At 53.1% G+C, this 13,817-nt stretch overlaps 2 protein-coding genes across 2 annotated transcripts in view; one reads left to right on the top strand and one right to left on the bottom strand.

The window, feature by feature from the left end:
• Nucleotides 1–13,817, bottom strand: part of CACNA2D4 (calcium voltage-gated channel auxiliary subunit alpha2delta 4) — a gene marked incomplete at both ends in the record, with an annotated part of 112,839 nt that overhangs the window by 27,711 nt on the left and 71,311 nt on the right. The window lies entirely within an intron of this gene.
• On the top strand, nt 4,770–10,876 carry LRTM2 (leucine rich repeats and transmembrane domains 2; the record flags this gene model as incomplete). Its single annotated transcript, XM_084284760.1, has 3 exons — nt 4,770–4,836; nt 8,456–9,046; nt 10,422–10,876. The coding sequence occupies 3 exons, from the start codon at nt 4,770–4,772 to the stop codon at nt 10,874–10,876; spliced, it is 1,113 nt and encodes a 370-aa protein (XP_084140886.1).

Genomic DNA, 13,817 nt, shown 5'->3' with positions numbered 1-13,817 from the left:
TAAACAACAAACGGGGAGCTGCTGCTGACACAGTGAGGTTCAAGGTGAGCTCTCATGGCCAATAATTTGCTTGACCGACCTAGGTCTGTTGAGGGACCAAGAATGGGCACCTTGTCCACGCCATCTAAACCCTCGCGTGGTACTGCAGGAGAGTACAACTCCCTGCTAGGATTCATCAGCCAAGTTACAACTTCCAGTTGCTGTCATCAGATGATGTGGCTGATGCATCTCCCTGCCCTCTGTGTGCAGACTCTTGCCCTCCGAGCACTGATGGAAGAACAGACATACAACAACATGCTTTAAGCACTGGGCTCTGGGGTACCACCGTCCCCTTCCATTATGGGCGATGGCAATAAAACAGGAATCCTAAAAGCAACACGAAAAGGGGGGAAAAAGGATAATCTTTAAATGTCCTCCATGCCCTCCCTTGCACTGGTGGTTTTCCGATAAAGGCTAGAGCAGTTCAGCACTGGAAAGGGACTTTACCAGCAGTCCTCAGGGAGAGCATGGGGGAGGGATGAACGTCTGCTTGTACTCGCTCATAATTTATCAGTGGCATCTGTTGCAGCCTGTTACCTACCCTTTCATAATATAGGTCACCCACATGCCCTGCCGGTGCTAGGCAGCCAGACTGTTAGAGTCTGATCCCCTAGCCGTGATCCAAGCGTTAGTGCAAAGGACTGGGAGAGAGGATCAGGGCCAGAGGTTGCCGGCTGGCTGCTGACGGAGCCCTGCTTGTGGCTGCGGCTCATCCCAGGGACACGCTGGGACAGTCCAGCCCTGGTAAAAGCCATTCATAAAGCAGATGGAAAGCTTTGGATGGAAGGTGTTGCCCAATTTGGAAGTGTTACTAAAGCAGGATGTGGATGCAGGAAACAGAAACCCTCCCCACCCTCACAGCATGCTCCTTGGGACCCTACTTACAAAATATTAAGGCTTCAGAGTGATACTGCAAACATTCCTGGAGTCTGGGCAGGGAGAAGGGATGAACACGATGCTGATAGCTCCTGCTGTACCCTCCATGCCCTGGCAAGTGCTGTAGAGTCCTTACAATCTCCCCAGCATCCCCTCCAGTAAAGTTCCCTGCTTAAGCTAATTAGGGGAATCCTCGTTAGAGTCCTCTGCAAGTCTGACAGCAGGCCAAATGTCCAAGCGGCACTTCAGCTCAGTGTATTTTTGGCCACTGGAGCCAACGGCAAGAAATGGATGACTTCATTCTGCTGCTTTGAGCTGAAACTAAAAAAAGTTGTGTTTCACTCTCCTTTACCAAATGGCAAGAAGAAAAGGCCATCACCAGCCCCGCGGGGTACTCTGTTCGTCTCTCCAGAATCGGGAAGAGAGAGTCAACTCCGAGCATGTGGAAGAAAGCTCTAGACTCCGTGTCCCACGGATCACAAGGCATTCAGCTGGGAAGTTGTTCCAGGGAGAAGGAACCACGCAGTAAGCCCGGAAGAAAGATTAAAGCTGGGCTTGTAGAGCCCCCGGAAGACTTCAGAGCATTTGGAGCTTCAGCCCTGTAGATCAGCATTAAGCTCCAAACGCATCAGTCCCACACCAGTGCAGAACGGATGGCATGGGGCCTCTCCTCGTGGGCTGGGGCACTCCTAGGTCTGGCAGAGCCCCCACTGCTGGAAATGTCCCTGGCTGTAAGGCTGAAAGCAGCCAGGCAGCTCTGGTGATGCTCTGGAAAGCTTTGGGCTGTGGGCAGGTGCTGGCAGCCCAAGGACTGTGAGGTTCCCAGTGCTGCACTTGCATCTGGCTGGTGCTCTGCAGACCAGAAGGCATCTCCTGGACCACTTCACAACAGCTCATTAAGTCAGAATTCAAGACAAAGCAGAGAAAACCTTTATGAAAAAAAAAAAATATATATATATATATATATATATATATATATATATATATATATCAAAAATCCTCTCTGCCTCCTCACTCTCTCCTGGTTGCACAATATTAACCACCAGGGGCACAGGTCCAACATGCTTATGGGCAACACCTGCATGATAAAAACTGGGCTCTTGGCATTAACATTTCTATTTCAAGGTAAAAGTGCAGAAGCTCACCGGCCCTTTCAATTCAGCGTTCAGGAACCTCTGCCTATTCCAGAGCTAGTGCCCTGCCACCTGAGCATATGCTGTGCTTGGAGAAGCGGGGGGTTCTGTGCAAGACACGGATCTCCATAAATATGGGTCACAAAAGTCTGAAGTGTGTGCGCCAGCCCAACTCTGCGGCCGTATTTGTGACTGTAAGCTAGATTAGCGACTCTCTCTGCATATGCATATGATGCTACTTGCCTTTAAGCCTGAGCAACGTGTTCGAGTGCACAAAGGCATGGATGCTATCTATGGGGCAGGCAGCGCTGTGTTTGTGCGACACGCTTTTAAAATAATCCTGGGCTCATGGAGGCGCCTCCATCTTTGTGCATGTTGCAGCGCAGGAGCCGGCACGAAAGCCTGAACAGGTGTTAATCACTATGCACTGCAACAAATTCTAAACATAGGGAAAGGGCTTATTTATACACGGCTGTTCCTCCCACCCTGCACGCGGTGCTTGAGCCCTGCTTCGGAGGAAGAGGCGCCGGCGAGGTAGCGGGATGAGCAAGGGAGCTGGACTCTGCCTGCCAGAGCAGAAGGGAGCAGGGGCACGAGCCCGGACTCCTTCAGCACCCTCCTCCTGCCCGGGTACGCGGGTGCTGCCCTCGGTGCCCCCAGGGCTGGCGTGGCAGAGCAGCAGCAAGCGGGGGGAAGACGCCAGCCCCGGGACCGAACGGGGGCCTGGGCTGAGTGAGGGGGGCTTGCAGAGGGAAGCGGTGTCACGAAGCACCCAAAGGAAGCTGTTTTTATATATTTATATATATATATTTTTTTTTTTCTCAAAAGCTTAGCCCCCCTGCTTGGAGCTCAGCCAGCTGATACAGATGGGGTGTTACAAAACAGAGCCAAAAGGCAAGAGCGCGAGGAACAGAGCTATCTATAACCCAGACAAAGTTAGATGGAGCGAAGGTGGGGACGAGGGAAAGACAGAGCGTGGCAGGCAGCCCCTGATGCTGAAAGCCAGGACGCGCTCGCTCGGCAGCAGGATTTGGAAGCGAGCGAGTCCCGCGCTCCAGCCGCCAGATAAAGGCTCTGTGGCTGTCAGCTTAACTCTGCCGTTTATTCCTGTGCTGTAGGGAGTTAAATAGAGCACACGGAAAGCCTGCTGCCGGCAGCCAAAGTCACGCAGGGAGAGGGGAGGAAGAGGCAGTAACCGTGCGCTGCCCGGGGAGCCGGGTGGAAGTGGCAGTGGGCAGAGCCCCTCCAGGTAAGTGCTCGCGGCTCCCCTTCGCCCTTGTTGGTAGCGGCAGCCGGAGAGAGGAGACTTCGGGTGGCGTTCAGGGCAGAGCCATCGGTACGGGGGAGGCTGGAAGCCTCGCTGGCAGCCGGTGCGAGCAGAAGCACTGGATGGGGACAGCTTTTTGTTGAGGTTTCTCCTTCAGCAGGGGCTGCAGGAAGGCGCCCGGCTCAGTTTGGGGAGCGGGGGGCTGCCGTGGGTGAGGGCTGGATTTGGTGCCGCGAGAGGCATGCGTCTGTCTGGTGCACTGGCATTTGGGTAAAGGATCTAAGCAGCCTGGCAAGATGTCCTAGTCCAGGCGCCGAACCTGCTCATCTGTCTCACCGAGATGCTAATTTAAATACCTCCTGGTGGTTTACCAAATAAATCAGTCACGGGAGCCTGGGGGAGGGGAGCAGCTGGCACGTGTGTGGGGCGCGCATCCCGGTGGGAGTGCGGTGCCCATCTGAAATAATGGCTGCAGATGCTGCCAGAGCCCCTCAGAGGGGATGGAGGATGGTTTATCTCTGTGCCCTGGTTGAAACGTGCCCATCGAGCTGCTGCTGCTGGTGGGTGGCATGGCAGAGTGCCTGTGGGTCAGCAGGGTCTGTGGTGTTTCCCCTTTTCCTGCCTGCCTCTATCCAAAAGGGAAGCGGGAGGGTAGGAGGGACCTGTTGTCAGTCACTTATTGTCAGGGGAGAGTTTATGGTCTTTGGGTTTCTAATTAGACTGAGCATTTTTCCTTCTTCTAATTAAGCTGTGATTCCTCTCTTCTCAACACTCCCACTCAGCCTCCCCCGCCCCAGGTCCTCCCTTCTCCTCGGAGGCTCGCTCGCTCCTCAGCTCCCGCGGTTGCTGCGGCGCGAGATCCCCCAGCTGAAGCTGTGCTCTGCTCAGCCCCGCTCTAGGCACCACATCCATTTTACTTTGAAACAGAGAGGAAGTGCTGGTGGGAGATGCTGGGGAGGAGGGAGGGGGGAGAAGCGGCTTGGCAGCCACCAGCGACCAGACCTCGTGAGCCCGAGCGTGCATCAGGGCACGGGGTGCACAGGTGGCAGCGAGCAGGGTCCCCTCAGCCGTTCATCAGGCTGACCTTGAGCATCAGGCTGGCAGAGGCTGCTCAAGCACAGGCTTGCCTCTTCACGGATGAGAATGAGGCCTTACGTCTGTGCCGCGAGGGTAAAAGTGAATTCGTGTTGTGCCTTCATCGTGCCGCGCCTCCTCATCCCCCAGCTCTGCTCCCAAAGCGGGGTTAGGCCTCAAAGGCAAAGCTAGCTGGGGAGGGGAAAGGAGAGCGCCGAGTCCAGCCCTGGATCCTGTGGGCAGGGAGCTGAATCCCACCCCTTCTGCTCTGCTCTCCCCTCCAGGAGCAGGCAGGCAGGCCACGAGGTCGACTCCTCCGCTCTGTGGGGCTGTGCGCCAGGCTGGCTGGTGGATGTGAAGCCACGCTGGAGAAGACAACCATGCTGCCTGCGAGTGCCGGCCAGCGGTGGAGGAGCAGGTTCCTCATGAGGTGGCAGGAGGCTTGCCGTAAGTAACGTCTACCGGGGTGCTAAGTGCGACGATCCTCTTTGTCAGGGGAGTGGAGAGAAAATAGGTCGCGCCAGGGTTAAGAACAGGGGAGAGGGACAGCTAAGAATGGAGATGTTTGAACTAATTCCTGATTCCTTTAGAGGCCAGGCTAGCTGGGAGGGAGAGCGAGGCTTTCAAACTGAAGATGGGCTTAAAGTGGGACAGTGAGTGATGATTGCTGCTGAATTCCAGTGGGCCTGACAGGTGAGAAACAGTGAGACAGATACCACCGCACACGGATCTACCCTGAGTGCTTCTTGGATCGGCATCGTGTAAGCTGCAGCCTCCTCTCCGTGCTAGGGCTGTGCACGTAGGCTGCTGAGCGAGGCTCCCAGCTCTCCGTGGCAGGAGAAGTCATGCCAGATTTCAGAAGGCAATACGGGATGCAAATGCAGAATTCTCCTACTAGGCGCTGCCACTTGTCGTGAAAATCAAAGAGCAAATTAAGAAGAGACGCTTCAAATTAAATGGTAAACCCTCAGCCTCTGCAGCTTCCCAGTGGACCGGGGCATCTGCTACAGCATTCCTGAGCGCAGAGCAGTACTGCTGGGGTGATGAGGGCCTTCAGGGGATGTACCGAGCTTCTGAGAAGCACCTGGGGACTACCACAGAGGAGAGGGAGCACTTGGAGAGTGCACATCACTACTGCATGCCCAGGCAGCTGGGCAGGCCTGTGGTTTCTCCTTTTCCTGCAATCCCATCAAATTTGGGGCTGCTGCTGTAAGAAGCCGGGGGAATTATTTCCTTCTCCAGAAAACAGGCATTGCTGTAATCCATCCTCACAGTCTGGGCTGCTGTATGAATTATTTACAGCGAATGCTACTGAGTCCTGCCTTAATCTGATATTCCTGGATCAGCTTTCTGCCACCTACCAGAGTCACCAAACACCACACAAAGTAACTTCATCTTCTCCTAACACAAAAACAGACGCTACTCATCCTTCTGCAGGGCTGGAAGAGAGCTTCAAGTTCTGCCTATTGCTTCCCTCTCTCCCTTGGAAAGCTGAATCCTCACCGGTGCGATGAGTTTCTTGGCCTCAGCTCACGTTCTAGAGGATGCATCTCTCACAGGGACCTAAAACAAAATCAAACTTTCCCCTCTCTGTGATTTCAGCACAATGTTTTCAAGAGCACCGCGCAGTACATGGGTAACAACAAGATGTTTTTGGCACATCCTTGATGGCTGCAGAAACTTGGCCTAAGTCCAGTTCCTGAAGATAACCACGGCCAGGTGCCTGAGACTTTGTTCCTGCCCGCCACCGGTGGCACCCCACAGCCACGCAGCCGGGGGCCGGTGGCAGGCAGGTATTTTGAGAGATAAGCCCCGAACAGAACGCCACCTGGATCGCCTTCCACAGCCTGCCCTTGCCTCTCTCAGTATACAAAGAAGCTCAGTGTTATCTCACCATCGCAGCTGTCAATCTATTATTAATGCTGTACTTTTGTTAAGCATCCAGGAAAAGATGGGGTCACTCGAGTGACTCATGTCTTTCCCTCCCCTCCCCACTCCAGCTCTCATTCTTTTCATTCTTTTCCTGCAACAAGAGAGCGCTGTGTTCTGAATGGGATTAAATATCGCCCAGCCAGCCAGTACCTGCACTGCACAGGCTGTCATCTGCTTTCATGGCAATCTTTGCTGCTAACCCCAACCTCTGCATGACAAGAAAGCACAGAGGTGCCCAGGATGGGGATCTCTCTTATATCGCACTATAACGATCTATAATTATCATTAAAAGAGCAGATTGGCGTGGCCTGGGCTGATGTACACCTGAGATCTCAATTGTAGGGCAGAAAAAAAACTCTTGAAGGAACTGTGAAAGATGGATGAAAAGAGAAAAAAAAAAAAGCAGAGACATTCTCTCTGAACACTTCTCCCTTGGCCCTTAATAAAGTCACATAGCTTCGGATCCAAACCATGTATTCTCCTTAGGCTACCAGTCCGAAAATCTGCCAATTCTCACAAGGATCACTGGGAACACAAGAAGAACTGACACGGGATGACAGGACTTGAGGCAGACTCAACTCCAGAGACAGTGGCAGGAGGGAAGAGAGAAGAACCATGACTAACCCAGAGCTTCTCCACAGCACAGGTCTCCAGCAGCTCTCTCTCCTACGACTGTCTTTTCAGAATTCTCCTTGGGTCAAGAAATGACACACCTGTTTGCTGGTTCTTGGGGGAAAAAAGGCAGGAATGCAGGCAGGGCAGAGGAATCTAGTTTCCAGTCCAAGAAAGAACAGCAAGACAATAAAGGCATTCATTTTAGCCACCATTCTCCCCCAAAGATTACCAAGACCAAGTGCCTGCCTTCTCTGAAGAGGAGTGATAGGGCGTGAAGCAGAGACAAGCCTACTTCAGTTTTAGTCAAGTATTCAAACTCGTCATCTTCAAAAGCACAAGGGAGCTGAATTTGCTTCCCACATGGAAGCAATTAATCTCAATTCCACAAAAGGAATTAGGATGAAGGATGCAAATGTTTTACATCGTCTGCTTAAACAGAACTCCCACTCCTCTAATGACAGGAGGCACAGAGCTTGCTTTCTTCTTGCTGATGCTTCCTTGTCACAGAAAGGGAAGTTTTAAAAGCTGCTGACTCCCAAGGAGGGTTGACAATTAGAGCCCTGACACTACTCACGGGACCCGAACCCATGTCTGGAACAGTGATCCAAAAACTGCTGTCTTGTGAAGTTCCAACCTTACATTTGAGGCACTGTAGGAGAAAGAGGACGCATGCTAACCCCTTTCCAAACACCCCTTTCCTCAACTACCAGCCTGCAATGTTTTCATCATTTCTCCCTCGCTATGGGTAATTTTGGGTAGGGGAGATGCTTGTGGGGCTACTGCTGTGGGACTCAGAAACTACTTTGAGAGCAATGGCAAGTACAAAGTGTTTGGTGGCTTAGGGTCTCATGGTTACTTCCTAATAGCTTTCCTGGTCATACCTTTGTAATGTAATCTAATTCATATAAAAGTCTTTTGCCACAAGACCCACATAAGATGTTGTAGATATGGAGAGCAAATGATTTAGTGCCTAACTTAGACTTGAGCTTGCCATCACAATGATTGTGATCCAAACCACAGGATTAAAACTGAGGTGTTGGTTGCTTAATTTTGATTTTCATTCATGTTTATTCCTTGAAAAAAAATAGAGCTTCTTAAACACATCCTAGTGACTTGTCTCTCGACTCTGACTTTTTAGAAGTGGCTGTCCTTTATCAGAGGTGACATCTCCCACTGCTCTCTGCTCCATCCTCTCCTGACAGGATCCAGCGCTCCAGCTCTGGCAGCAAAGTCATCTGGGATGCGCTGTCCTTACCTCTGTGTGAAACTAGGAGGATATTTATTTACTTGCTCATAAAAAAAAGGCTCGCAGGAAACTCGTGCTGCCGGGGTGCAGGCCAGCCATAAAGGATCTGTCTGTGGGGAAGCTTATTTCCCTCGGGGCACTGTGGCGAGGAGTCCTGCTGTGGGGGTCGTGCTGTAGCCACAGCTGTGTAAAGAGAGGCGGTTGGTGAGGATGGGGAAGCAGTGCTCTAACATGTGCACTCTCTCTCCCTCTCCCCTGCTTTTCACCCAGCAGTGCTTGGCTGCTGGCTGTCGCTGTGTGCTGCAGAGTCCTTCTTTGCCTGCCCTTCCTCCTGCAAGTGCAACAGCGGCAACCTGGAAGTGGACTGTAGCGGCTTGGGCCTCTCCTCCATCCCCTCAGACATCCCCACGAACACCAGGACCTTCCTCTTTCTCAACAACAAACTCAGCATCCTGCCGGGCCCGGTGTTTTCCAACCTCTCTGCCCTGCAGAGGCTGGACCTATCCAACAACTTCTTGGACCAGCTCCCTCAGAACATCTTCAGCGACCTGGGGAACCTGACGGAGCTGCAGCTGAGGAACAACAGCATCCGGGCCTTGGACAAGGACCTGCTCCAGCACACGGCCCTGCTGCGCCAGCTGGATCTCTCCATCAATGGCCTGGCCCAGATACCCTCGGGCCTCTTCGACGAGCTGCCCGCTCTCCGCTCCCTCTCCCTCAGGTCCAACCGCCTGCAGAGCCTGGACAGGGTGACCTTCGAGCCGCTGACCAGCCTGCAGCATCTCCAAGTCGGGGACAACCCCTGGGAGTGCGACTGCAACCTGCGAGACTTCAAGCACTGGATGGAGTGGTTCTCCTACCGAGGTAGGTGCTCGCACAGCGGGAGCTGCTCGCGGGAAGGGAAGAAGCATGGGCCGGCAGATCAGGCTGACCTGAACTGCAGATCCTAGCAGACTGGCTGTAAAATCCTTAAAACAAGCATATTTGGACAGGTTTGTGTTTCCAGCTTTCCCCCGAAGGCTAGGAGGGTACCCACCATCAGGAACCCTGACGGACTGACACGGTTTCAGGAGCCGCGACTCCAAGCAAAGCGGCACAGTCTGCAGGAATGACGATCGAAGGCCTGACCGTCTGTCACTGCACCCATGAGTAGGGAAGGGTCTCAAATCATGTGGAGGGCAGCAGTCAGCTGTCACATCCCTGCTGATCACAGCCACGCTGAAAAGAGATTATCTGCGCCTATGGCTAGGCTGCAGTCTGAAATATGCACGTGTGAGAGCAGAAGCAAACAAGGATACGAGTGCCACTTTCCTCTTCTTTTTCTTTTTTGACTCTCATATCACACAACCCATTAAAAACATAGAGTTATTTTTTTTTTTTCCCTTTCAAAAGAAATTGCCCAAACTCACCCAAGCATTTGTTTCAACATCTGTCACTGTTTCCACTGGGGGAGGGTGGGTTAGTTGTTAGAAGATGGTGCTCTGTGTCCTCTGTTATTTTGAGAAGACGGAGCTCGGTCCTACCTTTTTGCTTTAATTTCTCCTTTTCTAAAATGATTCTGCTGACACTTATGTAATTCAGCAAACAGCACTAGGCTGACTTAATAGATGGTTTCAGAGAGCTTTCATGTCTCAGCATGGAAGATGTCTACACAGGTATCGTGAGCCATGAGCCGTACTCTCAAGTCCCACCTAGGTAGAAGCATCTCAGAAAGCTGCCATGGTTCAAGCCATTCCAGCAATGGAGGACTAAGGCATGCAAAACATCTCTAAATCAGGCAAAACAATCATTTTAAAGGATACCTCATGTGCTCTTTCTGTCTGGTGCATGGAGGTGCAGCCATTCCTCCCTCCCTCCACCTTTCACAAGCACTGTGGACCTGGCAACACGGAGGTCTGCAGCACTTCTTGACTTCAGCCTTAGCCCTGAACTCTAGAAACATCCCGTGCCAGGTCATGGCTGCCTTTTGGGGTAGGGAGGAGCTCTCTGAATACTCTTTTTGTGATGCATTCACACGTCAGGCACTGGATTTATGGCTCCAAGGCTATAACAAAGCAGTTCCCCACTTGAAAATTGCAGTGCTGCTGTGCCTGTCAGGCAAATCCTGGCCAGGTGCGAATGGAGTCAGAGGAACTTATCTCACCTGAGGCTCTAGCTCTGTTTGTTGTCTTTAACTGCTTTACCATAGCGCTGCATCAGGATGAAGCTTGGTTCACTCCTGTTCTCTCTGTTGGGACAGGTGGGAAAATCGACCAGCTGGCATGTACCCTGCCCAAGGAGCTGAAAGGGAAGGATATGCGAATGGTGCCCATGGAGATGTTTAACTACTGCTCACAGCTGGATGACGAGAACAGCTCTACCGTGCTGGACAATACTGGCCCACCCTGCACAAAAGGCAGCCCGACTCCTTCCAAATCGAAATCGGGCCCAGAAGCAGAGGTGGAGCCCAGTGTGGGGTGCCCTCAGAAGCAGCGGTACAGGCCTGTGAGCGTGCGCCGGGCTATTGGCACTGTGATCATCGCAGGGGTGGTTTGCGGCATTGTTTGCATCATGATGGTGGTGGCGGCTGCTTACGGCTGCATCTACGCCTCCCTCATGGCCAAGTATCACCGGGAGCTGAAGAAGAGGCAGCCACTGATGGGCGACACAGAGGGGGAACACGAAGAGCAAAAACAAATCTCTTCTGTGGCGTGAAACTCTTCTAGGAAGGAAGGGACAGCGATGAACAAAGGTACCGGAGAGCAGTCGAGCATGGGGTCCTCCCAAAATACATCTTCCCAGACAAAAAGACAGACTGTGCTATTGCTCCACTCACCCAAGCAGTGCAACATGCTTCTGGGGGGTCAGGACACCTGACTCTAATCTCTGTTCCTCTGCCCCAGGCCCATTTTGTGCCCTTTCACCCTTGGGCCCAGACAAATAAAGTAGAGTCAGACCTCGAGTGCTTGCTGTGCCTCATGCTCTCGCACAGAGCTTCCCTCACATGCCTGCTGTGGAGGCAGCTGGCACCTCCTGGGAACCTGTGTCATCCTCTCAGCTTCAGTCGTGAGCTGTCCTCTATCCTGTCAAGAGCTGGCTGCAAACAGAGGGAGCAACTCTGTGAAAGCTTGAGTGAGGAGCAGGACACCCAAAGTGTCCGTGCCTCATCGTTTAGGGTAACTGCTGCTGTGTGATGGTAACTTGCTGCCCACAGTACGGCTAAGAGCGCATCAGAAGGGAGGGAAGGTCCCTTGGGGGCGATAACAGGCAGAGGGAGATTGTCCTTGGCTCTTTTAAAGGTGGAGATACCACTAACATGCTGCCGGAGAGCACAGTGTCCCTCTTGTTGCTCCTGGCCAACTCCAAATCTGCCAGCGGCCACATCATCCATTCCAGGTGCAGGGACACAGAGCCATCCTCCTGTACACGCTTCCTGACTCGTTCTGATCCTAATGCACACGCACAGCCTCAGCTCCACCTCATCTGCGCGTGCAGAGCCACATGTGCACACGCTGATCTGCCCCGTGCATGCAGCCACGAACACATTTAGCCACTGTACCTTACTCTTAGCATAACGCTGCGCAGGACCTTCTGCTTCGGATGAAACCCATGAACTCTGCCACTGAGGAGCTACCACAAAACATCTCACCATAGTGCAGAGCCAGTGGAAACGGGCAGGAGAGGACAGGGAGAGGCAGAGTTATTGAGGTTAGAGCATGAGTCAGTGGAAATGACTACACAGCATGAAAAAAAATGGCATTTTTGTTATCTTTTGTATGTTTTCTGTGATAAAAAGAGAAGGCAAAGATAGGAAGCCTCCATTCGGAAACGTTTGATAGGCACAGCAGATGTAGGCCATCAGGAAAGACACAGAGGAGAACATGGCTCACCAGCCTAGCTGGTGAGAGTGCTGCTGAGGGGTCGTGTGGGCGCAGGGGGAGGTGGCAGGAGAAGAAGACACACAGCCTGAGAGCCAGCATTGCTGGTGACTTCATTGGGGTGACTTCTGGAGGGTCCTGAAGTGAAGGCTGAAACCTGGACCACAGCGTGGCACCGGTGAGAGAGCCCACGATGGGGCTGAGGTGGCACGCAGCACAGCCCACAGACGCCCACCTCACCACCGCCGTGCTCACCACCACCCACAGCTGCACGAGCGTGCCCATGCACACGCCTGTGCGTGCAGGGTGACTTTCCCCAACCCAGATCTTAAAGCCCGCAGACTGCAGTGCCTCCTATTAGTCTCAGCTCCTTTCAGCCTGACAGGAAAGGGGAAAAAAAAAATAATAAAGAAGTGAGAGGGGGAAAAAATGAAAGGAACCCAACATAAGGACTCGTTTTGTAGCACTGGAAGTGGGATAAAATGCTGTCTCCAGGGGAGAGCGCACATTGCCATGGTAACCTGCTCTAACCCGTCACAGTGGGTATTCCTGGGCGAGGAAGATGACACCGGAGGTCGTGCATCCGCAGTGCCTGGGGATGGTGTGATGCTCGCCGTCAGGAACCAGGCTGGCAGCGAGCCCAGCTTGGCAGGGGGCTTTGCGAGGCACCTGTGCTCGGAGGGCAGCAGGCACTGCAGGTGGGCCCTGCCACGGCACGTCAGCTCTTCCTCCTGCTCCAGCTGGATCCCCAAGCCTTCGGACACCTCCCCGCCCTCCTGCTTGCTGCTGCTGGACCCCTGTGGGAGCGATACCCGCCGGCTCCTCACCCCTTCTGGTCCCGGACAGGTTGTTGTGCTGACCCACGGGCATGCTGTGCCAAGTCTTTAATCAAAGCCTGGCGTGGCGAAATCCCTCCTGGCCTACCCAGGACCACCAGAGGCAAAGAGACTGTCCAGGGATGCTCTGAACTGTTTTAGCGTCACTTCCCTTTGACACGGGGCTGCACGGGACAGAGGAGGATGCTCTTCAGGAAGCAGAAGCCCAGGCTGCCCTGGAAGAAGGCCTGGGAGAAGCAGTCCACCCACGAGCACTTGCACACAGCGCACCCCCCTCTCCCAGCACACTGCTCGTGGGGAAGAGGAGGAGGAGGAGGAGGGGGGCTGGCGAGATGTGAGGAGGAAGGACTCTTCCCCCATGCACTGTACAGGCACTCAAACCATCCCATCTGCTGCAGCCCCAGCCCGCTCTGAAGGGCAGAACTGGTGCACTGCAGCCTCCTTATGTGTGTTACTGCTGCTCCACATTCCCAGCAAGCTGGGACTAGACTGCCTGCTGGATCCAAATCCCCCCACCGCCTCCCTCTCAGGGGAACTTCTCCCTTTACCATCCTGGACTCCGCAATCATACTTGAAACGGGACTTGAGTCAGAGCGGTATATTTATAGATCTATATTTTACTTGCATCAAATAATGGTGAAACATTGCACAAAACCAATGGGATCTGTGTGTGTGTGTGTGTGTGTGCGCGCGTGAGTGAGCAAGAGAGAGAGTGAGAGAGATTGTTTTTAAGGAGATAGACTAGAGGTGACATGAGTAGGAGGGAGGCAGGGGACAGTGCAGGGGCTGGGGAAGGGGGAAATCCTCCTGACTCTGCATCTTCCCTGTGACCACCTCCTGTCCCAACCAATTTTTCTTTGTTGCTAATAATATTTTCTATATCTTGTGTTGTGGGGCTGACGACGACCTCGCCCATCCTTTCCTATTTGTTTTCATTTTGAA

Source organism: Netta rufina, assembly GCF_964035555.1.
Source record: "Netta rufina genome assembly, chromosome: 1".
NCBI classification, from domain to species: Eukaryota; Metazoa; Chordata; class Aves; order Anseriformes; family Anatidae; genus Netta; species Netta rufina.
This window is presented reverse-complemented; position numbering and strand designations above follow the sequence as displayed.